This window comes from Monodelphis domestica, chromosome 4 (assembly GCF_027887165.1).
Source record: "Monodelphis domestica isolate mMonDom1 chromosome 4, mMonDom1.pri, whole genome shotgun sequence".
Classification (NCBI taxonomy): domain Eukaryota; kingdom Metazoa; phylum Chordata; class Mammalia; order Didelphimorphia; family Didelphidae; genus Monodelphis; species Monodelphis domestica.
In genome coordinates this window covers 309,112,513-309,132,437 of record NC_077230.1, presented here as the reverse complement: position 1 = coordinate 309,132,437, position 19,925 = coordinate 309,112,513, and the positions used below count along the sequence as shown (strand labels likewise).

The 19,925-nt window shown below is 33.3% G+C and overlaps 2 protein-coding genes across 10 annotated transcripts in view; one reads left to right on the top strand and one right to left on the bottom strand.

Annotated features, from left to right (window-relative positions):
* The window catches only part of NBEA (neurobeachin), an 829,579-nt gene that overhangs the window by 198,488 nt on the left and 611,166 nt on the right, over positions 1–19,925 (bottom strand). The window lies entirely within an intron of this gene.
* On the top strand, positions 17,140–19,784 carry MAB21L1 (mab-21 like 1). Its single transcript, XM_001367787.5, has one exon. It carries the CDS (start codon positions 17,876–17,878, stop codon positions 18,953–18,955), a length of 1,080 nt encoding a protein of 359 aa, XP_001367824.1. The 5' UTR covers positions 17,140–17,875; the 3' UTR covers positions 18,956–19,784.

Sequence of the window (19,925 nt, the reverse complement as noted above, 5' to 3'; positions counted from 1 at the left end):
ATTATGTATCAGGTCATTTTAAAAAAATGTTTTTAGTATCACTGCTTTTCTACATGTGAGGTTTTTATGCCCTAATGCAATGTCAATTTTTGTAAAAGTACCATTCAGAGCTGAGGAATATGCATACTCTTCTTTTCATGCAATCACCAGAAATCTATCTATAAACATCTAACTCTTTAAAAGTTCTATTGTCTCCTTAATTTCTTTCTTCTTTATATTTTAGTTAGCTAGCTTTGTCTTGCTCTGGAAGGTATAAATTAAAGTCCCCCACTGTGATAGTTTGTTGTCTATTTTCCCCTGCAGCTTGCTTTAATTTTTCATTCAAGTATTTTGATGCCATGCCACTTGGGGTTAAGCATTAACATTAATTCATTGTCTATATCTTTCAGCAAAATAGAGTATCCTTGTTTATCTACTTTAATTAAGCCTATTTTTGTTTTGCTACATAAGAGATGATTGCTACTCTTGCTATTCTGAGTTAAGCTTAAGTATAACAGATTTTTCTTCAGCTCATTTTAACTCTTCAAGTCTTTGTCTCAGTTGTGTATCTTATACTCAACATAATGATGGAAATGATTTGTAAGCAGAATGCTTCCTTTTTCCTATTTTATAAGTTTCTTTCATTTACATTCACAATTATAATCATTCATTATACATTTCCTACTATTGTATACTCTTATACTTTTTTCTCTTTGCTTTCCATTCACTCTTTATAACAAATAAAAGGGTAGTGAAGAAGAGTGCTCAGCACTGGTGTCATTCTACTCTTTCCTTCTCTTAAACTCTGATCAGAGGTTTTAACCTTTCTTCCTTTAACCCCCTCCCAAATCACTGTTCATGATCTCCTCTCTAATATTGTGTTTGTTTGACTTTTTACTAGTTTGTCCCTTCTTGAATCTACCTAAGCTCTTACTCCCCTTTTCTCTTCTCTTTGTTTCTTCTTGTTTCCACCTTGAGTTGAATGTATTCAAAATATAGGTAAAATATGAAATTCTATAGGTATTCTCTTTTGGACAGTTCAGATAAAAGTGAATTTCCAGTGACACACTCCCTTCCTCATTTGGATAAACTTCCATTTGAACTCTCAGATTATGTGAGATAACAACTCTCCCCCAAATCTCTACTCCTTTCATTTTTTAAGATAACCAAAACATAGAAAAACTACTCCAGGCCCTTAGTCTTATTTGCCATCCTATACAAACCAAGTTGACATTAAAGTTGTTAGTGAATGCTTGTATCATCCCTACCCTCATGAGAATGTAAACATTTCATTCTTATGAAGTCCTTTTCAACTGCTAACACATATTTACCTTTTTACGTTTCTTTTTACTCCCTCATTTGTATTTCAAAATTTATAGTCAGCTCTGATATTTTCATCAGAAATGATTTAAAATCCTCTATATAAGCTAGTTTTCCAGGTGTGAATTACCTTGTTCAGCTTTCATGATTACTTAAAATATGACATAAAGGTTCTGTTTTTGGTTATGGCTTTCACATAGTCCCCTAATTATTGAATCAGTGCTCATAGATCTGTTTTCCAGGTAATTTGTTTTGACTTCACAGTTTTCCAATTTTTTTGACTGTTTTAATATTTCTTGATACTTATGGAGCCATTAATTTCAGGGAGTGTATTACTTGGGTATGGTTATCTTGTGCTAAACTGTTAAATCTCTTTCTAAGTCTTTCCTTCATTTAAGTTAAACAACTATTTGTTTGTTCTTTTATTACTCTTCATCCAAATGCTCTGTAGCACCAAGTTTCCCCATGCTCACTCCTGGTTTGTTCATGAATCTGATTAATATAGTATTATATTAATATAGTATAATATAGACTATAGAATATGATTAATATAGTATATTACAATGCTAATCCTCACCAACATGGTATACCTATTCAAAGATCTCCTTTGAAGACATTCAGATTAAATGTATTCCCTATTAAGTCCACCAATGCCTAAAATAGTTGAAGACAACTATCATGTTCTCCTTATTATGTTTTCTCTTCTAAAGGTTTATAATTTCTGATAGTATCATTTTTCACATGTTGCAGCTTTGAGTTCTCTTCAACTTGCTTATGAATGGTCATTATTTTCGTCATATTTATTACTCTAGTTTCAAATTTATCTAAATGTATCATCTATCTCATTTCTCCACATCTTATCTACAAGTACTGTGTGAGAGATTTTGTCAAATCCTTCATCAAAATCTAAGTACACTGTCTGGAAAATAGGATTCCCCAGGTTGACCAGTTTAGTTAAGCTATCAAATGAGGAAATGAAGCTAATTCTTATTTAGTTTTTTTCAGTCATATCTGATTCTTTGTGATTCCCTTTGGACTTTTCCTGAAAAAAGATAAAGGAGTTGATGGCCATTTTCTTCTCCTGCTCATTTTACAGATGAGGAAATTGAGGCAAAACTAGGTAAGTGACTTGCTCAGGGTCACACAGCTAGTTTCTGAGGGAGGATTTTTAATTCAGGTCTTCCTGACTATAGGTCTAGCACTCTCTCCATTGGGGCACCTAGCTACCCTTAACTATATAACCTGTTACGGTGAAATCATGCTAATTTTAATGATCACTCATTTCTTTCAGGTCACATGCCCTTAAGAATGTATTCTGGGGGTGGAGTCAAGATGGCTGCTTAGAAGCAGCTAAAATCAAGTGTTTTGTAAAACTCCTTCCATGCCAGTCAAAAACAAAGTGCTTCGAGGGGACAGAAAACCAAATCTAACAACAGGACTGAGCCAGGGGCCCTTCTGCTCATTTCAACTTAAAAGTAATAATGAACTGGAGGAATTCCATGTGAACTGGAACGACCTCCAGGAATTGATGCAGAGTGAAAGGAGCAGAACCAGGAGAACATTGTACACAGAGACTGATACACTGTGGTACAATCAAATGTAATGGACTTTGCTACTAGCAGCAATGCAATGATCCAGGACAATTCTGAGGGATTTATGAGAAAGAAAACTAACCATATTCAGAGAAAGAACTGTGGGAGTAGTAACACAATAGAAAAACAACTGCTTGATCACATGATTCCATGGGGATATGATTGGGGATGTTGACTTTAAATGATCACTCTATTGTGAACAATGATATATGTAAAACCCAGTGGAATTGCTGGTTGGCTCTGGGAGGTGGGTGGGAGGAGGGGAGGGGAAAGAAAATGAATCATATAACCGTGGAAAAATCTTCTAAAGTAAGTAATTAAATAAATAAATTTCTTTAAAAAAATAAAAAGGAAAAGGAAAAAAGAAAAAATGTATTCTGCATTTGTTGCTATACCCCAAAGAACCAATATTTTAAAATATAATGATAACAGCTCTTTTTTTGGGTGGTGGCATATCTGAGGTTGTTTTTATGCACCAAGTACAATGTTATGAATCCTTTGGATGTTAAAGAAATATTCAACTTAATTTTATTATTTTAGCTTAAGATACCTAAGCAAGAATAAAGTAACCATTCCGAGGAGACTTTCTTAAGATTCTGGCTTTCCTAGGTATAGAAACAATAATAGCTCACATTAACATAGTACTTTTCATTTAAAATAACTTGGCATTTATTATATATCACTAAATCCTTTGAAGTTTAAAAAATGTTACCTCAATTTTACAAATGGACTGTAGACTAAAGTTGAAAAGGACCTTGCTCAAGTTCACAAAACTAGACATTTTCATCACTAGGACTTCTAACTTCAAGATCAGAATCTTTTCTTCTTATAATCAAGCAGTAAGGTTCTTCTTTTCTTTTCTTTTAGGAAGTGGGTTTTGTGAGTGTGTGAGCATCAGTCTTGTGCAATTACCATATGATACTCAATACTATTTTGTACTCAAGTAGTTTATGATATGAGCACTAGAGTTTGTTTGCATTTAAATATTGAGATCATCAGACCTCATGGCTTAAGTTTTGAAAATAGGTTCTAAGTATGGTCACTAGCAGATCAAACAGAACATGAATTCCAAAACTGCCTATCTTTTTAGACTTCAGTATCTTGTTTGCTGAGTTTAATTCATAATAAAATAGTTGCTTTTTCCCCCACTAAAATTATTGTGTCTGTTCTCATTCTGATGTGCCCTCAGCAGACTATCAAATCTTAACTTGAACAACAGAAGTGTCATTCAATTCAAAGTTATAACATGGAAATAGTGATAAATTCATGGGATTTAAAGCAACTTTGAACTCTTAGATTTTTATAAGCCATTGGGGCACTGAGTATTTGGTGAGGGTATTTTTTGAAATGTCAGTCTCATCACTATTAGTACACTATTAGTACAAGTACTAAAGATAGGTCTGATATATGAAAAAAATGCTATTTGCAATAGGCATTTTCTTATTTCAGATTTCTTTGAGAAATCTAATAAAATGCTAATCGTATAAATCTCCCATGGAGTTTGAAAAATCTTCTTTATTCATGGATTTTTGCTTCCTCAAAATATACTTTTCCTAAGGCATCCTTATGTTTACGTCTATTTATTTTATTCATGTTTAATATCTCATTCAAAAATGAACTTACATGAAATATAACACAAATATGATAAATGAGATGATATTCAACTTTGTGGGGTGGAGCAAATAATTTGAATCTCATTTGATTTTGAAAGTATGCGCTTTTAATTAAGATCAAGTTAATTACATGTATTTGTGTTTTATCTCTGACATTAGAAGTTTCTTGAGGGAAAAGACTACCTGAATCATCTTAGTATCCACTGAATAATAATAGCAGCAATGATTATAAAAGACATTTATATATACTGCCTTTAGGGTGCTGCATGATCCTTTCAACATAGTATTATCATCTCCATTTTAGAAGTGAGGAAACTTAAATTAAGATTAAGTGACTTGCCTCTGCTCCCATAGATATTAAGGTCTTCCTGATTTCAAAATAGCATCCTCTCTATTATGCCACATTTCTGTATCTTACATAATATCTTGTACGTTGTGGGTATTCACTAAACGCCTGTTGAATTTTAGTTGTACATTTTCCCAATTCTTCAAGCTCATAATTGATTTTAAATGTTCACTGAGAATATAGACATAAATTAAGCAATCAATAATAAAGTAAGAGAAAAATTACATGGATTAAAATCATTTCCCAGAAATCTCAAGAATCAAACAATAGAATACAAATAAATCACTTAGAGAACAAGCTGAGTTCCAGGCTTCATTAGTTATAATTACCTCTGAACTATGCTCATCAGAGTGCACATGTGTCAGCTGGGAATGACACACAATAGAGTGGGCAACTTATAAACTCCTCTAAGCCCAGAAAGAGTTCATAAAACAACTGCTTCCGCATTTGGATTCAAGAGACAGTACCTCCTCTCTTGCATAAACTACTAGATAACACAGATGGGGCAATCCTATATGTGAGTGTTTCTTTTGTAGAAGCACTGGACTTTGTAATTCATTCAAGAAATAAACTATAAGAAAGCCAAATATGGGGCATTACGTCTGTGCTTAATTGCTTATTTGTCATAATTCTATAACATGAAGTACTAGTTATTCACTTATATTTAGTAAAAACTTTAGGCTAATAAAAGTCATCTACACACACACACACACACACACAGAGGAATTTAATGATTTTTTTAAAAGTCAGTTAAGGACACATGCCCCTATGTGGTTTCTATAATTACTTCAAATGGTATTTGCTGCTATTTGTCCCTGATCACACAGTGGTAAAAAGAAATACAAGTAAAAAAAGTTTCAGCATTGTATACATTGAATACGTTTCACATTTTTTTAACATTCCAAATATTGTTTTAATTTAATTTTAATTGACATTAAGTACTGATAAAGAATTTGAAGCTTATTTTATTCCTATAAATTTCAAATAATGAAAATTGTTATTAAACTATCAATTCATTGTATTATATTAAGTTATAATTTCTAAAAGTTAAATCAGATCACAAATATATAAGAATTCCCTGTAGTATTATAAAACCTGTATTGTAAATGTACTGTAATTAAAAACCTTTTGAAAAAAAGTTCATCTGTTTTTTCAAGTAGTTCTGCTTACATATTCAGTTTATATTTGTCAAAATACATATGTATGTATATTCATCAACATGGTTATATTTGCCAATATTTGATAAATGTTAAAATGTTAAATATTTTCTTTAATCAGAAACAAGGCTAATTGGGTAATACCTTTATAACTTTTACAACATGGCCTTGAATGTTTAGAATAATTAAGATTTAAACTTCACTGATAGGAAAAGCTGTATGCCAATTTATGAACATACTTGTGATATACCAAGTGAATTTGAGGTATAGACTAGTATGACTATATAGGTGAAAATTTCAAAATCACTGCAGTAAATTTCCATTTTATTTTATTTGTGATAGATGTAGTCTTTCAGTCATTTTTAAAAAGTTGTTATGCCTAATACCCATATATAAATAAGTAAATATAGGAGTTTATTAGGATGGAATACATTATCACCTAGATCAAAAGTAAGATTCTGCTTTCTGAAACCCAGCACACAGTACAAGGTGTAATATAACATGGTGGTTCTATAAAACAGAATCTGTCCCATATCTTCCAACCAACATTATTATAAACGTGATTCATACACATGCACACACACACACACACACACACACACACACACACACACACACACACACACACATATATGCACACAAATACAATGAAAAATTTCTAGTCAAATGTCTATGTTCTAGACACATTTTATTACAGGAATGATTCTGTTGAATAGCACGGGATGTTATAACTAATGTTTATACAAGTGGTTCTTTTTTTTTTTTAAGTTATGATTTGGAAAATGTTCCTTACATCATGATGTCTATGACCAAAGAGAAGGTCACAAAGAAATAAGTAATTTATGTGTATTTCATGCACAAATTTTATTTAAATTCATGCTAAATGGAAATCAGTTTTAAAAGTGTTGACCTTTACGATATATAATCTAGCTCAAGTATACTTGTAAAACTCTTTAATATGACAAAGTAAAACCTCAAATGAATAAACTTTCATAAATAATAATGAAACAGCTGCTTATATTTGTGGTTTATATGTCTTAGGAGTCCCATTAATCTTAGTGGATCATATGCTGGGGTAGTTCACCTTATTTGATATTAGACTACTTAAAATTTCTGTCCAATTTTTAAATTTCCAAAATATAGTTTTACTTTGTAAAAACATATTCATAAGCAGTACATTATTCTTAACAAAAGTCATTTTAAAATATAGAAGTGAATTTATTGTAATGTTTACTCAATAAAAAGCACTTCTGTGACAGAATTAAAAAAAAATTGACATTTTCATTTAAATATAAAGCTGTGATTTATTTTTAGTATTAATTTAACTTACATTTCAGCAAAGTCTATTACAACATCAAATATTAATGAAAGCTATTTATTACTACTTATCTTATGTAGACATTTACATCATTTCCAATACCAAAAAAAATTCCAATGGAGATGCTAAAATTTAAAAATACTTGGATAAATTCATTCACTAGTTAGTATAGTGTTCTGAGACATTTTGTAGTTAAGTAATCCATGAAACTTTTAGATGCTATTTAATATATTTATTTTAAATTTTCAGAAGTGTCTCTGCACACACACACACACACACACATGCACACACATGTGCGAAAACTGAGGCAATCACCTGGATCATTCAAGTGAAAAAATAAAATTTTGTCTTCAATTATCCAAATCTCAAGCTCTCCTTTGGCCTGAATGAACTGGATAATTACCTTATTTTTTCACTCTGTTGGGTTTATATAGACAAATCCATAATGAACTATGTTCAAGAGATAATATTGTACACTTGAAGTTAAAAACTCATTCAAAAAAATTATTGACACTGTTAAGGCATATAATAATGTAAATGTGAAAGGAACATGGAAGATACATAAAAATGTGAGCCTGTACCATTTGAGAAGTTTGTGATTTCAGTTTTAAGAGATACAGATATTGAAACTATCATAGCTGATAATTTCATTTTGACATGAGTTTAAAAGGTTAAGTTACTATCTGAAGTAAGGTAATCTGGTTGCCTTTCACAGCAGCCTGCAAGCTCTGCAATCTGCATAGAGAGGGGCATTTGTCATCATTAGCTAAGCAGTGACAGCTGGCACCCAGGGTGTCCCAGATTCAAGAAGTGGCAGAGGCACTCTCTTAGTTTAAGTTGCCATTAAGTACATGTTTCACGAGGATCAAGGATTTCTTTATGTAAAACTTTATGATATAACATCAGTGAACATATTTGAATTCTCTATAACATGTATAATACAATGATAGCACACAATTAGCAGGTTGCCTCTAGACAACAAGATGCCAGAATAAAGTATGAATAAACATCCTCAGCCTAATACCAAAGAGGAATTGATGTTTACAGCATTTAAACAGCTCAGGTTGTGTATTTTTCTAAGGCTGTTCTAAGATGCTTGATTCATTGTCTACCCAAGGCAAAAGAAAACTTTTTTTTCCTTGATAAATTTAGATTTCATAATTAACAAGTTTTAATTCATCAGATATGATCTATGAAAATTATAAACCAACTTTACAGGCTTTATAAAATATTCCAGTGTCCAAGACAAAAACTTCTGGTAGTAAACACTTAATAAATGTTTGTTCGGTAATTTGATTAAAAAATTTTACATATGGCACATTTCTTGCAAGACACTATTTCTCTGCTAGACAATTTCTCCCTTCAATTCAATTCACATCTGGAATATGATATGAAATCAGTTAAAATTAAATAACCACCATGTTCTATATGCCCAAAATGCTATAAAGATATTTGATAGTCTAAATAATGTGGGTTATATGGATTAATGATTTGCTTGAAAGCATTTTTTAGAAATGTTTAAAAAGGTGATTTTATAGCTTAACAAGTTAGACCAACTACAGATGTATGGGTCTAAAAGTTATCTATATGTTGTTTAAGGGAAGAAAAATAAAAACTATTGATAATAATACTACTACAATTTTGGGTACATTTTTTATTTGAGAGTCTATAAGGCAAAAGAAAGTATAAATACTGAAATGATTTAAACTAAAAACATTTATTTGAAAGAAACAGAATATTATGTTCCTTCTAAAGTCATCTTCAATGTTTGGAAATGTAATCAATAACACTAGAGTTTTATATTATTATGTAAACTAGTTTTCACAAATAAAACTAATTTTTGTGTTAATGTAAAATCTATGCAAATACATGCAGTCATTTATCAGGAAAGCTGACAAGCATTCCATATTGGTGGGGGAAAATGAAACTGCCTCAAGAATAGAGGCAATTAATTATTTCTGTATTTTCTCTTCCTCTGTCTTGAGGCACAAAAGTTATCCATCCAGTTAAAACAGCAAATGAAATAAAGAGTTTTTTTTTTATTTAAACACATATGGCTTTTGCCTGCAATACTGATCACCACAAGGTCTACAGATGCCCGTGGCTAAATTGTACACTGGCAGATGCACACAGGGGAAAACTGTGCTAATGCAGCGTGGAGAGCAAAACAAATGAAGAACTGAATTTGCAGAGAGAAAAACACTTCCCCCCCCAAAGAGTTATGCATTTTGCCTACCAAAGACGGATTAAAATGATAATAAAATTAAATTTTGTTTGCTGCATCAAGTCAGAAAACAACTTTAAGTTGATATATTACGTACATGTTAAATTGCTTTTATGAAAACTGGATATGTAAATATTTGTCATTTCCAAAATTAAAAGCTAACATCTTAAACTTATACAGTGAATACAAATATTTTTATTTATTCTCATCATGAAGGTATAATTAAAAACTGGAAGAATTTAGCAAACGTGAGACTAGTCATCTCCTTAGTAGTAAGAACATTTCTATAGTTATTAGCTATTTCTTCTTGTCAGGGTTATTCAATATCAAATGATGAGTGGGCATATTCAGGATTTAAGTAGTATCTGAAGCTTGTTTTTGTTTTACATAGGAGAAAAAAGTAATTCTTAGAGTAAACATTGCTGGAAAAACATTGCTCTCAAATTATTGAGAACACATTAATTTTTCCATTGGGAAGCATGCATGTTATCAAAATTTAAAAGAATCATCACAATAATTTGTCTCTATCATGTGAAGAAAACAAAATAGAAAACCCATTTTGATGATTAAAAAAGCAATATAAACCATTTTTCACTTCTCATGAGGTTAATCATCAATGAAAAATGTTTAACAAGGACCTACTACTTTTATGGCACTGAGCACGGTACTTGGAGATGCTCAGAAGCAAGATAAATTAATAAAACCTTAATTACAGTTAGATTTTATATTTGCAATCACTTAAAATTAAATGCAAATTAATATTTTCAAAAATCTTACTTAAAAAGCATACTATTTTATAAATATGTATTGGCTAAAATTAGCTTTAGAAAAAAAAAACTTACTCAAGAAAAATAAAAAACAAAATTACCATTTAAAGTTGAAAAAGACTTCTCCCCAAGGGAACCACACAAGTAGATTATCAATTATGCCATAAATGTTTTTTCCTTCATAGTACACTCGGGTTTTCAAGTCCATATTTGGTGAACAAAGTATGAAAATTCTCATTTGTCTAATTCATGTAAGTATGCTAACATCTTTATTAGTATTTTCCTTTGAGGCAAAGGCCATGAAAACCCCAACAGTTGGTCAAACTTAAGTTAGAAAGGCCTACATTCAAAACAAATTATTTATTATATATGACATAATGGATATTTAAATAATTTCTATTCCTGAACTAGTTAGATGTTGTATACACTAATTTCCTTTTGTTTATAACCATTAATTCTAAGTATGCTAATGCACATTTTAAAGTATATCCAGATAAGTGCTTATGGTCTAAAAAACACTTTATATAAAAGTTTCATGTGAGACTAAGGTGAAGAGTACTGAAATTATTCTGATTGCAAAGTAAGAGAAACATTAATCACTATTTAATGTTAGTAAAATAAAGCTGAAGCTATAACTTTAATTCCACTGGACTCTCAATTTTTTGAAGATACATGAAAATTCTTTATTTTTTCCTTTAGATGTGATCTTAAAACAATAAGTATTTGCTTTTTTTTTTTTGATCAATCACTTTTTGTCAACCATTATTAGGAAGAAAACAGAACATTAATAATTCTAATTAGTATTAGTGATTAGTAAACATATTAAATAGTACTTAAATAATTTTTTATAAAGAAAAATATAATTAGGTGAATTGTTATTTTTATAACCTACTTAATCATCAGCTCAAAAACCAATAGCTATAAGATTTATGATTTAATAAACTAAGTTTTTGCTTTCCCCCCTTTAAATGACTTTATATTGAGGATAATGTAATAAAATAATAACTTTTAGTCTCTATACTTATTTTTAGATTTATTACTGTGTTTCTCTATCACTTAAAACACTAGATTATTAGATCTTTCATTAAAAAGTCAACTTCAAAAACTAGAACTTTTGAATGGAAAAGGTAATTCTAGACATGCAGTCACTGGAAGTTGATCATCATAGAACTATAGCCTCAAGGTCAACATTGACTGTTTTTAGTTTCTTAAAAATATACAACATAAAACAATTTCTTTAGCCCTAGATGACCCACTATAAATGTAATAGAATACATATAGATCTTTACTGATTATATACTCTTCTATGAATTATGGATAGTTGTGAAGACATCAAATAAATATGTATAAAACCTGGGTGAGATTTATTTTAAGGAATACCAAATTACCTATAATCTGCTTAGAAAAGAGTCATATGAAATATATCCTGTCTGAATATTCCTAAAAGTTGCAAACAAAACAAAATTTAACCTATTCTTATACAAAATGAATTTAAAATGAATAATGAAACTGATTACTTTGTATTATATATGAAAAATTGGTATGTCTTAACACTTGTTTCATTGTGTTCAATAAATCAGAAACCTGAACATACACTATATTAAGAGATTTTGGAAAGATTTGCCTTATGTTTTAATATGACAACTACGTGTTCATGGCATGATTATTTTAATATTAATGATGAAATTCAGAAGACTCATGAGGCTCTGTTTATATTCCCCAATGAAACGGAAAACTTAGGTAGTTATCCAGTTAATATGAGTTAAAAAAAAACAAAAACAAAAACCTTCCTCAACTATCAAGATAGCTGAAGTAGTGGTAGGGCTTTAAAAAAAAAAATCTCTGATCCAGATAACTGCTTCAATTCTTCACTTGTATTTGAGTGTGAAGACACTTCTACAGTGTAATTCTAAATTGAATCTTAAATGTGAAAATTATTATCCCTTTAACATCTGGTACTTCCAATAGAAAGTTTGATAATCACCATGGGAAAAAAGGATCTAGAAAACAAGTAAGATACAATCTGTGGATATCTCTGGCTGTGTCTATATGAATGAATAGGTAAAGTAAGGCAGTTAGACCAAGAAAAGAATTCCCTTCTCAACTGTGGAAAATATTTTTGCCTCACTTATTGGGGTAATTCAGGAGATGAAATGTTGAAGATGCCCAATTTACTGAGATGCTTGATTCATTTCTATATTCTTTCAGAGACTTGGTAAAACAAACATGCTTCCACAGAACCATGCATTCATCCAATAGTGGGTCCTCCTTTAGTCAATATAAAAACATGAAACAATCACTTTGGAAAATTATTGGGACTTTTGAACGTTTCTTCAGACTATTTTTTGTTTCAAATGTTCTTATATTAGACAGCACAATGGGAATGGGGGAAAGTGCAGGTGCTATCAAATTGAATTTTCAGAAAAGGTCCCTCTGCTTTACTTTATGCAATGTGACACATAAAGAAAACTCTCCACAAATATCTGTCTTAAATTTCTCTAGTGTAACAAAAAATGTATTGTAGATGGCAGAACAAAACAGATGAAATAGTCTGGATGTATTAAAAAAAAGTATTAGAGAAAGGTAGAGGAGGGGAAAGGAAGAGTGGAAATCAGATCTATTCAATGAGCCTTCAAAGCCACTCCAGCAGTAGGGATAAATAATTTAATAAACTCAACTTCATATTCTTTTTTATCTCCCCGGTGCAATAAGCAGATATTAAAAAAAAACCTTAAATTCATGAATACTGGTATATAGAATCATAGCCAGCAGATAATGAAAAAACACAGAAAAGTAATATCTCCAGGAGCACTTAACATATATGTGCATATGTACTAACTAACCATTATTTTTCCCACATGAAAAGACAGTATGGTGGAAATTTATGAGCCTGGAACTCAATTTTTCAAATTAGGTTTATTAAAACACAGAAACCTCTTATTCATACATTCCTCAACATAATTGGGCTTTTTCTGTATGTACGCACTAATAAGGTGGCTATTTACATGTCACTTTGTCTACAGCATGTATGTACAAAGGACTAGATAATGGGGGGGAGGGATATCTGGGGAATCATACTTCAGGAAACATGACCTTTCTTTGCCATGCTTAAAATTTTTTTATAATAAAAACATTTATTTTACTTATAGTAATAGTACTATGATTAATAATGATAAAATAGCAAATGGATGCTATAAATTCTAACTCTAATTGCCACATTTTCAAAATGTTGGACCAAAAAGGGTGCCCAAATAATTCCAATTCATGGTCACAGAAAGAAAAAAAAAATCCTAAAATGAAAGACTCTGTTATACCTCAGGGTCCCAAATACCATGCAAATGTAAACATTTCAGTCACGAAATCATGAGATTCTTGTTCTCCCTTCAATTTGGTCAGTTTTTGACAATTATCATTCTATTATTAGCTCATGTGAAGAATGTCTGCATGCATACCATTTAAAACAATTCAGCATTTATTTCTTCAAGCTGGGGAGACTTTGGTAAGTAGACATTTGCTGCAATATTAACAATTGAATGTTTTCATATTTTAAGCAAAAATCTTAATAATTAAAAAAATCATTCCTAAGGATTTACCACAGATAATTTTTGTTTACTAGATAGGTGAACCAAAGTATTTTATGTTATCTTGGTAAATAATTCTACTATTTTAAAACAAGCTATACTAGAGATATTTTTAAAAGGAAATGATTTACAGAAAATATTTCAATATTTAAAACATAAAAAATCCTTCATTTTAACTGAATTAATGAATAAGCCACCGTGCCAACAACTCTAGAGATTGAACATCTCTCTCCCCTTCATGGGACATTACAATTACAAGAGAAAGAGGGTACAATATTTCACTGAAGACTTAAATTTTAATTTTCTTTTCAGCAATGACTGGTGTCTAAGATCAACTGAAAGGTTTTTGCTACACAAGGCAATTCATTTCACGTGTTCATTGTAACAGAAAATCACTGTGTTGCAGCAACAAGCAGGACTTGCGCAGGAGTAATATTATAGGTCGCCCAGTTCACCAACAGTGACAGCAGCAGATCTGTGAATCTTGTGTTATGTAAATCACTGTCAGCTCCATATGTGAAGGGTGCTCAGAAAACAGCAGCAGACTCACTTTCTTTGAAACGGAATTGCTTCACTTTCCTGGAATACACTTTGACTAACAAGTTACCCTAGTTTCTTCTCACTCTCCATTTTTCTTCCTCAAAGTGCAAATCGTTAGTGAAAAGCCCCAGGTTGCACCAATTAGTTTGCACAAAATGTTTCGTTGTTTAGCTTCGTTTTAACCCAATTAGGCCGAATAGGCTAGAGAATCTCTAAGATCTACCACCTGCGTGTCTGGGTTTTTCAGAGGGTCTATGGCTCCCGCCTACTGCATCCCCATCGCGTTTCACATTAAACTCAACTGGAGGGCTGATTGAGCATGGATACAAACATATTAAATCGCCCCGAGTAGGTGTTAATGTCTCCCAAAAGTGCCCGGGGGATTTATCTGCCCTCATATTCCATCACATCCAGAATCAAATATGTTCATTTCCAGGTGGCCAAAAAAGGAAGAAAAAAAAGTAAAACCCGAAATTTCAATCATAACAGACAAACAGAAGAGTCTCTGAAGGTCGGTAGGTCGTTGAAAAATAAAGTAAGTTCGTTCTACTCTGAGCCAGGAAAAAGGAATTGCTGATAAAATTCAATTTTAAGTAAAATTGAGAAACATTAAGGAGAATTCTGTTGGGTTTGTCTGACTTCTGGCTACTGGGGCAAAATACAGTTGGGGGGGGGGGGGGACAGGGAAGGAGAGAGGATAGGTAAACTAGTAGGCACCAGAGAAAGTGGTGGGAGATGCGACACACTGAGCCAGAAAAAAGATTCGGGAGCGAGACAGAGGTGGAGAGATGCAGAGGTAGAAACAGATGGAGAGACAGTGAGGGAGGGCGGCAAAAAGAAGCAGCTAGGTGTGGTACAGTAAGCGAGAAGGGGGCAGGGGTTAAGGGCAGGAGAAGCAAAGCAAACCAAAACGCAGCAAGGCGGTGGGGGGCAAGAGGCAAAAGGCAGTTTCCAATTTTAGGCTAGGCACTACTAAAGGCAGCTTTTTCCTGAGAAGCAACAGCCATACCCTGCTTGTCAGAAGTTCTGCTCTGACTTGTCTTCTCTTGCCTCCTTCTCCTTCTACAAAAGTAGCCCTGTGTTTACTAGTAACTGAAAATTAATTGAGAATGAAGAAGGGGTGTTTTAAAACCCAATTCCCAGCCCTACCAGAGGGAACAGTGCTTGGAAAATAAGATGTGTGGAATCTAAGAGCCCAAAATTTATTTTATAATTTCCATCCAGTAACAAAAATTTCATGGACTCTTCACAGGTTACTAGAAAAAGCAAAGAAGATATGGTTTTGTGATCTTTAAAAATAAATGGAAACAATAAGTAACAAAATGTTAAGTTAATATTTTTGTCCTGTAGGAATATTCTAATACAAATAAGGGAAGGTCTCTTGAGACCAGTTATCTATAAATGTTCGGAGTGGGGGTGGGGGGGAAGGAGGAGGTTTAAGGGGGAGAAGGAAGGGTGTCCATGGGGAAGAAATAAATGAACTGTTGTAAAATAGGAAAGAACAAAATTTATAAGTAGCTTCCCATCAAATGTGACTGCATGTTACTGGAATTAAATTTAGGTATTTCAAAATCCATCTTGGTTTTAAAATATAATTGAGAACCCTACTTAGGGATACTTCAGTTTTATGCCCTTTGCAAAAAAAAAAAATCAGAAATATCAAGGAAAGGCTATGAGTGTTCTATACTTTAAAAAAGGATTCATTTTTTAAAGTCTGATGATTAATTCCTAATTATTTAAAATTATTATCAAAATGAAAAATTTCATTTTGGAAGTTTGATTCTCCTTCAAATACGATAAACTGTTCTTTCTGAAGTATATATCAAAGGAGGCAGAGATGCTGCATGGCAGGATTTGGCAGTCTTTATACTCTGCAAATCTAGGCCACCATTGTGGACATTTAAGAGAGATAGTTCCTTAAATATAGACATCCAAACAAACCCCAAATTCCAAACCTTCAAATTGCCAGATTAGTTATATGCCAGCATGTCCACAATTTGTCTCTCTTGTGCCCTTACATATTTTAACAGTTTGAAATAAGTTCACATTAAAATAAACTATACAAAGAAATAATTTGCTATTTATTTTTTAAGCATTTTCCAAGGTTCCATATATCACACAGCTCAGCACAATGACAATGATGGAGAAAAGGCTTCAATAACAGAAGAGGAAAAACAGAGTTGGGAGGAAGGTTCCCCAAGTATCTAACATTTTTTTTTCATGAAGTTGATTAATTAGGGACAACAAGCACCAGCCGCTTTAACAGTTGTGATTTAAAGATTTGTTTCAACTGCCACAAATGAAAAGTCCAGAAAAGAGCATACAAAATTCTGCCTAGCTTAAAAATCAAGTTTAACCCCACGGAACGCGTAAATGTTATTTAAAAGCTATTTCATAGCTACTTGCTATCTAAAGAGAAGAAAACTTCAAAACTGAAAAATTACAAACATCTCTAAGGTTCAAAGGAGAAGAATAATCTGACAGCAAACACAAGTTAATGAATTTGTCTATGAAAACTCCCTTCTAGTTCATCAGCTGATGGATGACCATCAATACACCTGCAGTCACATTTCAGGCGGAGAGATACAACACCAAGGTTTCACTGCAGAAGAGAAGGATTTTGCCAAGTTCTTTCAAAATGTCAATATGCTTCGAGTAACACCAAAGCTAAGAGATTCCTCTTGATATCCAAAAGTATCTAGGTAGCCTGGGTGGTTTTCTGCCGGCAGCAGCCTCCTACCTTTGGTTTTCGTGTCTATATCCAAGAGGGGGGATTAATTAACCGGGTTTGAGCTGAAGTAGGCTGCGGTGACGAGCCCAGTGGCGATTGGCCGCCCGCCTGCCTGGCCCTGCCTTTATAATTTCCACTCGAGTGCATCTGGGCTCTTATACAAACCAACAGCAGCTTCTTCTGACATACACACACATACACACACAGACAGACATCCAACACTTTTACACCATTTGATTAACAGCCTGGCACACACTGTGATTACAGGAAAACATAAATAAATACGAAAACAGTTGATTATTTTGACTACTGGAAGAGCTTTTCTGTGTCTCAGTGCAACTTTTGTTTTTATTGCTGGGAAGGTGATCTCTCCATGCGTTTCTCCCACACAAGGATCCTTTAAAAGAGGGAGAGGAAGAGAGACAGACAGACACAGAGAAAGAGAGCCAGACAGGGGGAGGTGGTGGGGAAAAGTAATCTTTCCCTTTAAAACCGGCTGGGCTCAAAGATAAAAGGAACTGGAAAACAGCAACTGAGAAACAACAGCTACAGCGCTTTGGAAAGACTTTTTTTTTTGGGGAGGGGGTTACGTTTCAGAGGATAAGCAGCCTGTTTCTCCTCTGAAGTTGGCTCCAGCTTTAGCAGCCGCATTGGATCCCACAGCCTATTGTGAGACTCCGGTGTACAATCCGGATCTCTGCCCCAACATGATCGCGGCCCAGGCCAAGTTGGTTTATCATCTGAATAAGTACTACAATGAAAAATGCCAAGCCAGAAAAGCTGCCATCGCCAAAACTATCCGAGAAGTCTGCAAAGTAGTTTCGGATGTGTTGAAGGAAGTGGAAGTGCAGGAGCCCCGTTTCATCAGTTCTCTCAATGAAATGGACAATCGTTATGAGGGTTTGGAGGTCATTTCGCCCACAGAATTTGAAGTGGTGCTTTATCTTAACCAAATGGGGGTCTTCAACTTTGTGGATGATGGTTCCCTGCCCGGATGTGCCGTGCTAAAGTTAAGCGATGGGCGTAAAAGGAGTATGTCTCTCTGGGTGGAGTTCATAACAGCCTCCGGTTACCTCTCGGCTCGGAAAATCAGGTCCAGATTTCAGACCTTGGTGGCTCAAGCAGTGGATAAATGTAGTTACAGGGATGTGGTAAAGATGGTGGCAGATACCAGCGAAGTGAAACTGAGAATAAGGGATAGATACGTAGTGCAGATTACCCCAGCTTTTAAATGCACAGGGATTTGGCCAAGAAGTGCTGCCCACTGGCCACTTCCCCACATCCCCTGGCCGGGACCCAACAGGGTAGCAGAGGTCAAAGCTGAAGGGTTCAACCTCTTATCCAAGGAGTGCCATTCTCTAGCAGGCAAACAGAGTTCAGCGGAGAGTGATGCCTGGGTCCTGCAGTTCGCAGAAGCAGAGAACAGACTACAGATGGGAGGTTGCAGAAAGAAATGCCTCTCCATTCTCAAAACCTTACGGGATCGACACCTAGAACTGCCAGGTCAGCCCCTGAACAATTACCATATGAAGACTCTGGTTTCTTATGAGTGTGAAAAGCACCCTCGGGAGTCCGACTGGGATGAATCTTGCCTGGGCGATCGTCTCAATGGGATTTTACTTCAGCTTATATCCTGCCTACAGTGCAGGCGATGTCCTCACTATTTTTTACCAAACTTAGACCTCTTTCAGGGCAAACCTCATTCCGCTCTGGAAAATGCTGCCAAACAAACGTGGCGACTGGCTAGAGAAATACTTACTAATCCCAAAAGTTTGGAAAAACTTTAGAGGACAATTTTAACAAGGGCCGAAATGATTCCCAAGTCCTGATGAAAATTAAACTTCCTGTTTGAATCACAGTTAAATATTCCACTTGACAATGCAAACAACAACTTCTTTAAAAAGGAATTAACCTTTACACATCATGGGGAGGGGCGCTGAAGAAAAGGGAAAGAAAAATTCAAACTTGAGAGTATTGAGACTTCTTTTTGGATGATTTTACAACTCCCCTGAAAAGTCTATACCTGGAAACAACTCGGCTGTAAAACAAGATAGTGACTACCCTGCTATAACATCAATGGATTATAACAACCTCGGTGATTTTAGGTACCTCAGTCAGTGAGTAAAAGATACTTGGATGCTGTCATCTGAACAAAAATCTAATGTACATTTTAATTTGTATCAAATATTGTGATCTCACATTGTCTTTGAAAGTGTGGATGTTGGTGTTTTGTGATTTGGTGAACAGAAGTTAAATTGCCATTTTTGGATACTTCAGGACATTCTCTGCTAATGGAGATACCATTTAAAGGTAGATTTTTCTCATGGTACTTTTGTTAACTGTCTTTAAAATTGTCTGAACTTAAAAGTTTACATTTTTGTTTCAAATATATTGCTTGTTCTATTTCTAACATTCCATAAATATACTTGAAATGTTATTTAAATATATTCAGAAGAAATTTGGATTCTGCTTATATAATAACGCTTGAATATCTGAATTATATATTTGAAAAAATGCACTTGAAATACACTGGATAATTAGTTTTGTGAATTAGATTTTAATTTCTGTTGCTGGTTTTTATTTAATTACAAGCTAATAAATGAAGTAAAAGAAAAATGTGTTTCAATTCAGAATTAATTTTTTTCTACTTGAAAACTTGTTTTTATGCTTCATTTTAAAAATCAAACCTACATATTTATTCTTTAACATTTCCGAAATATACAAGTATAGTCACAAAAAATAAATACAACTTGAAAG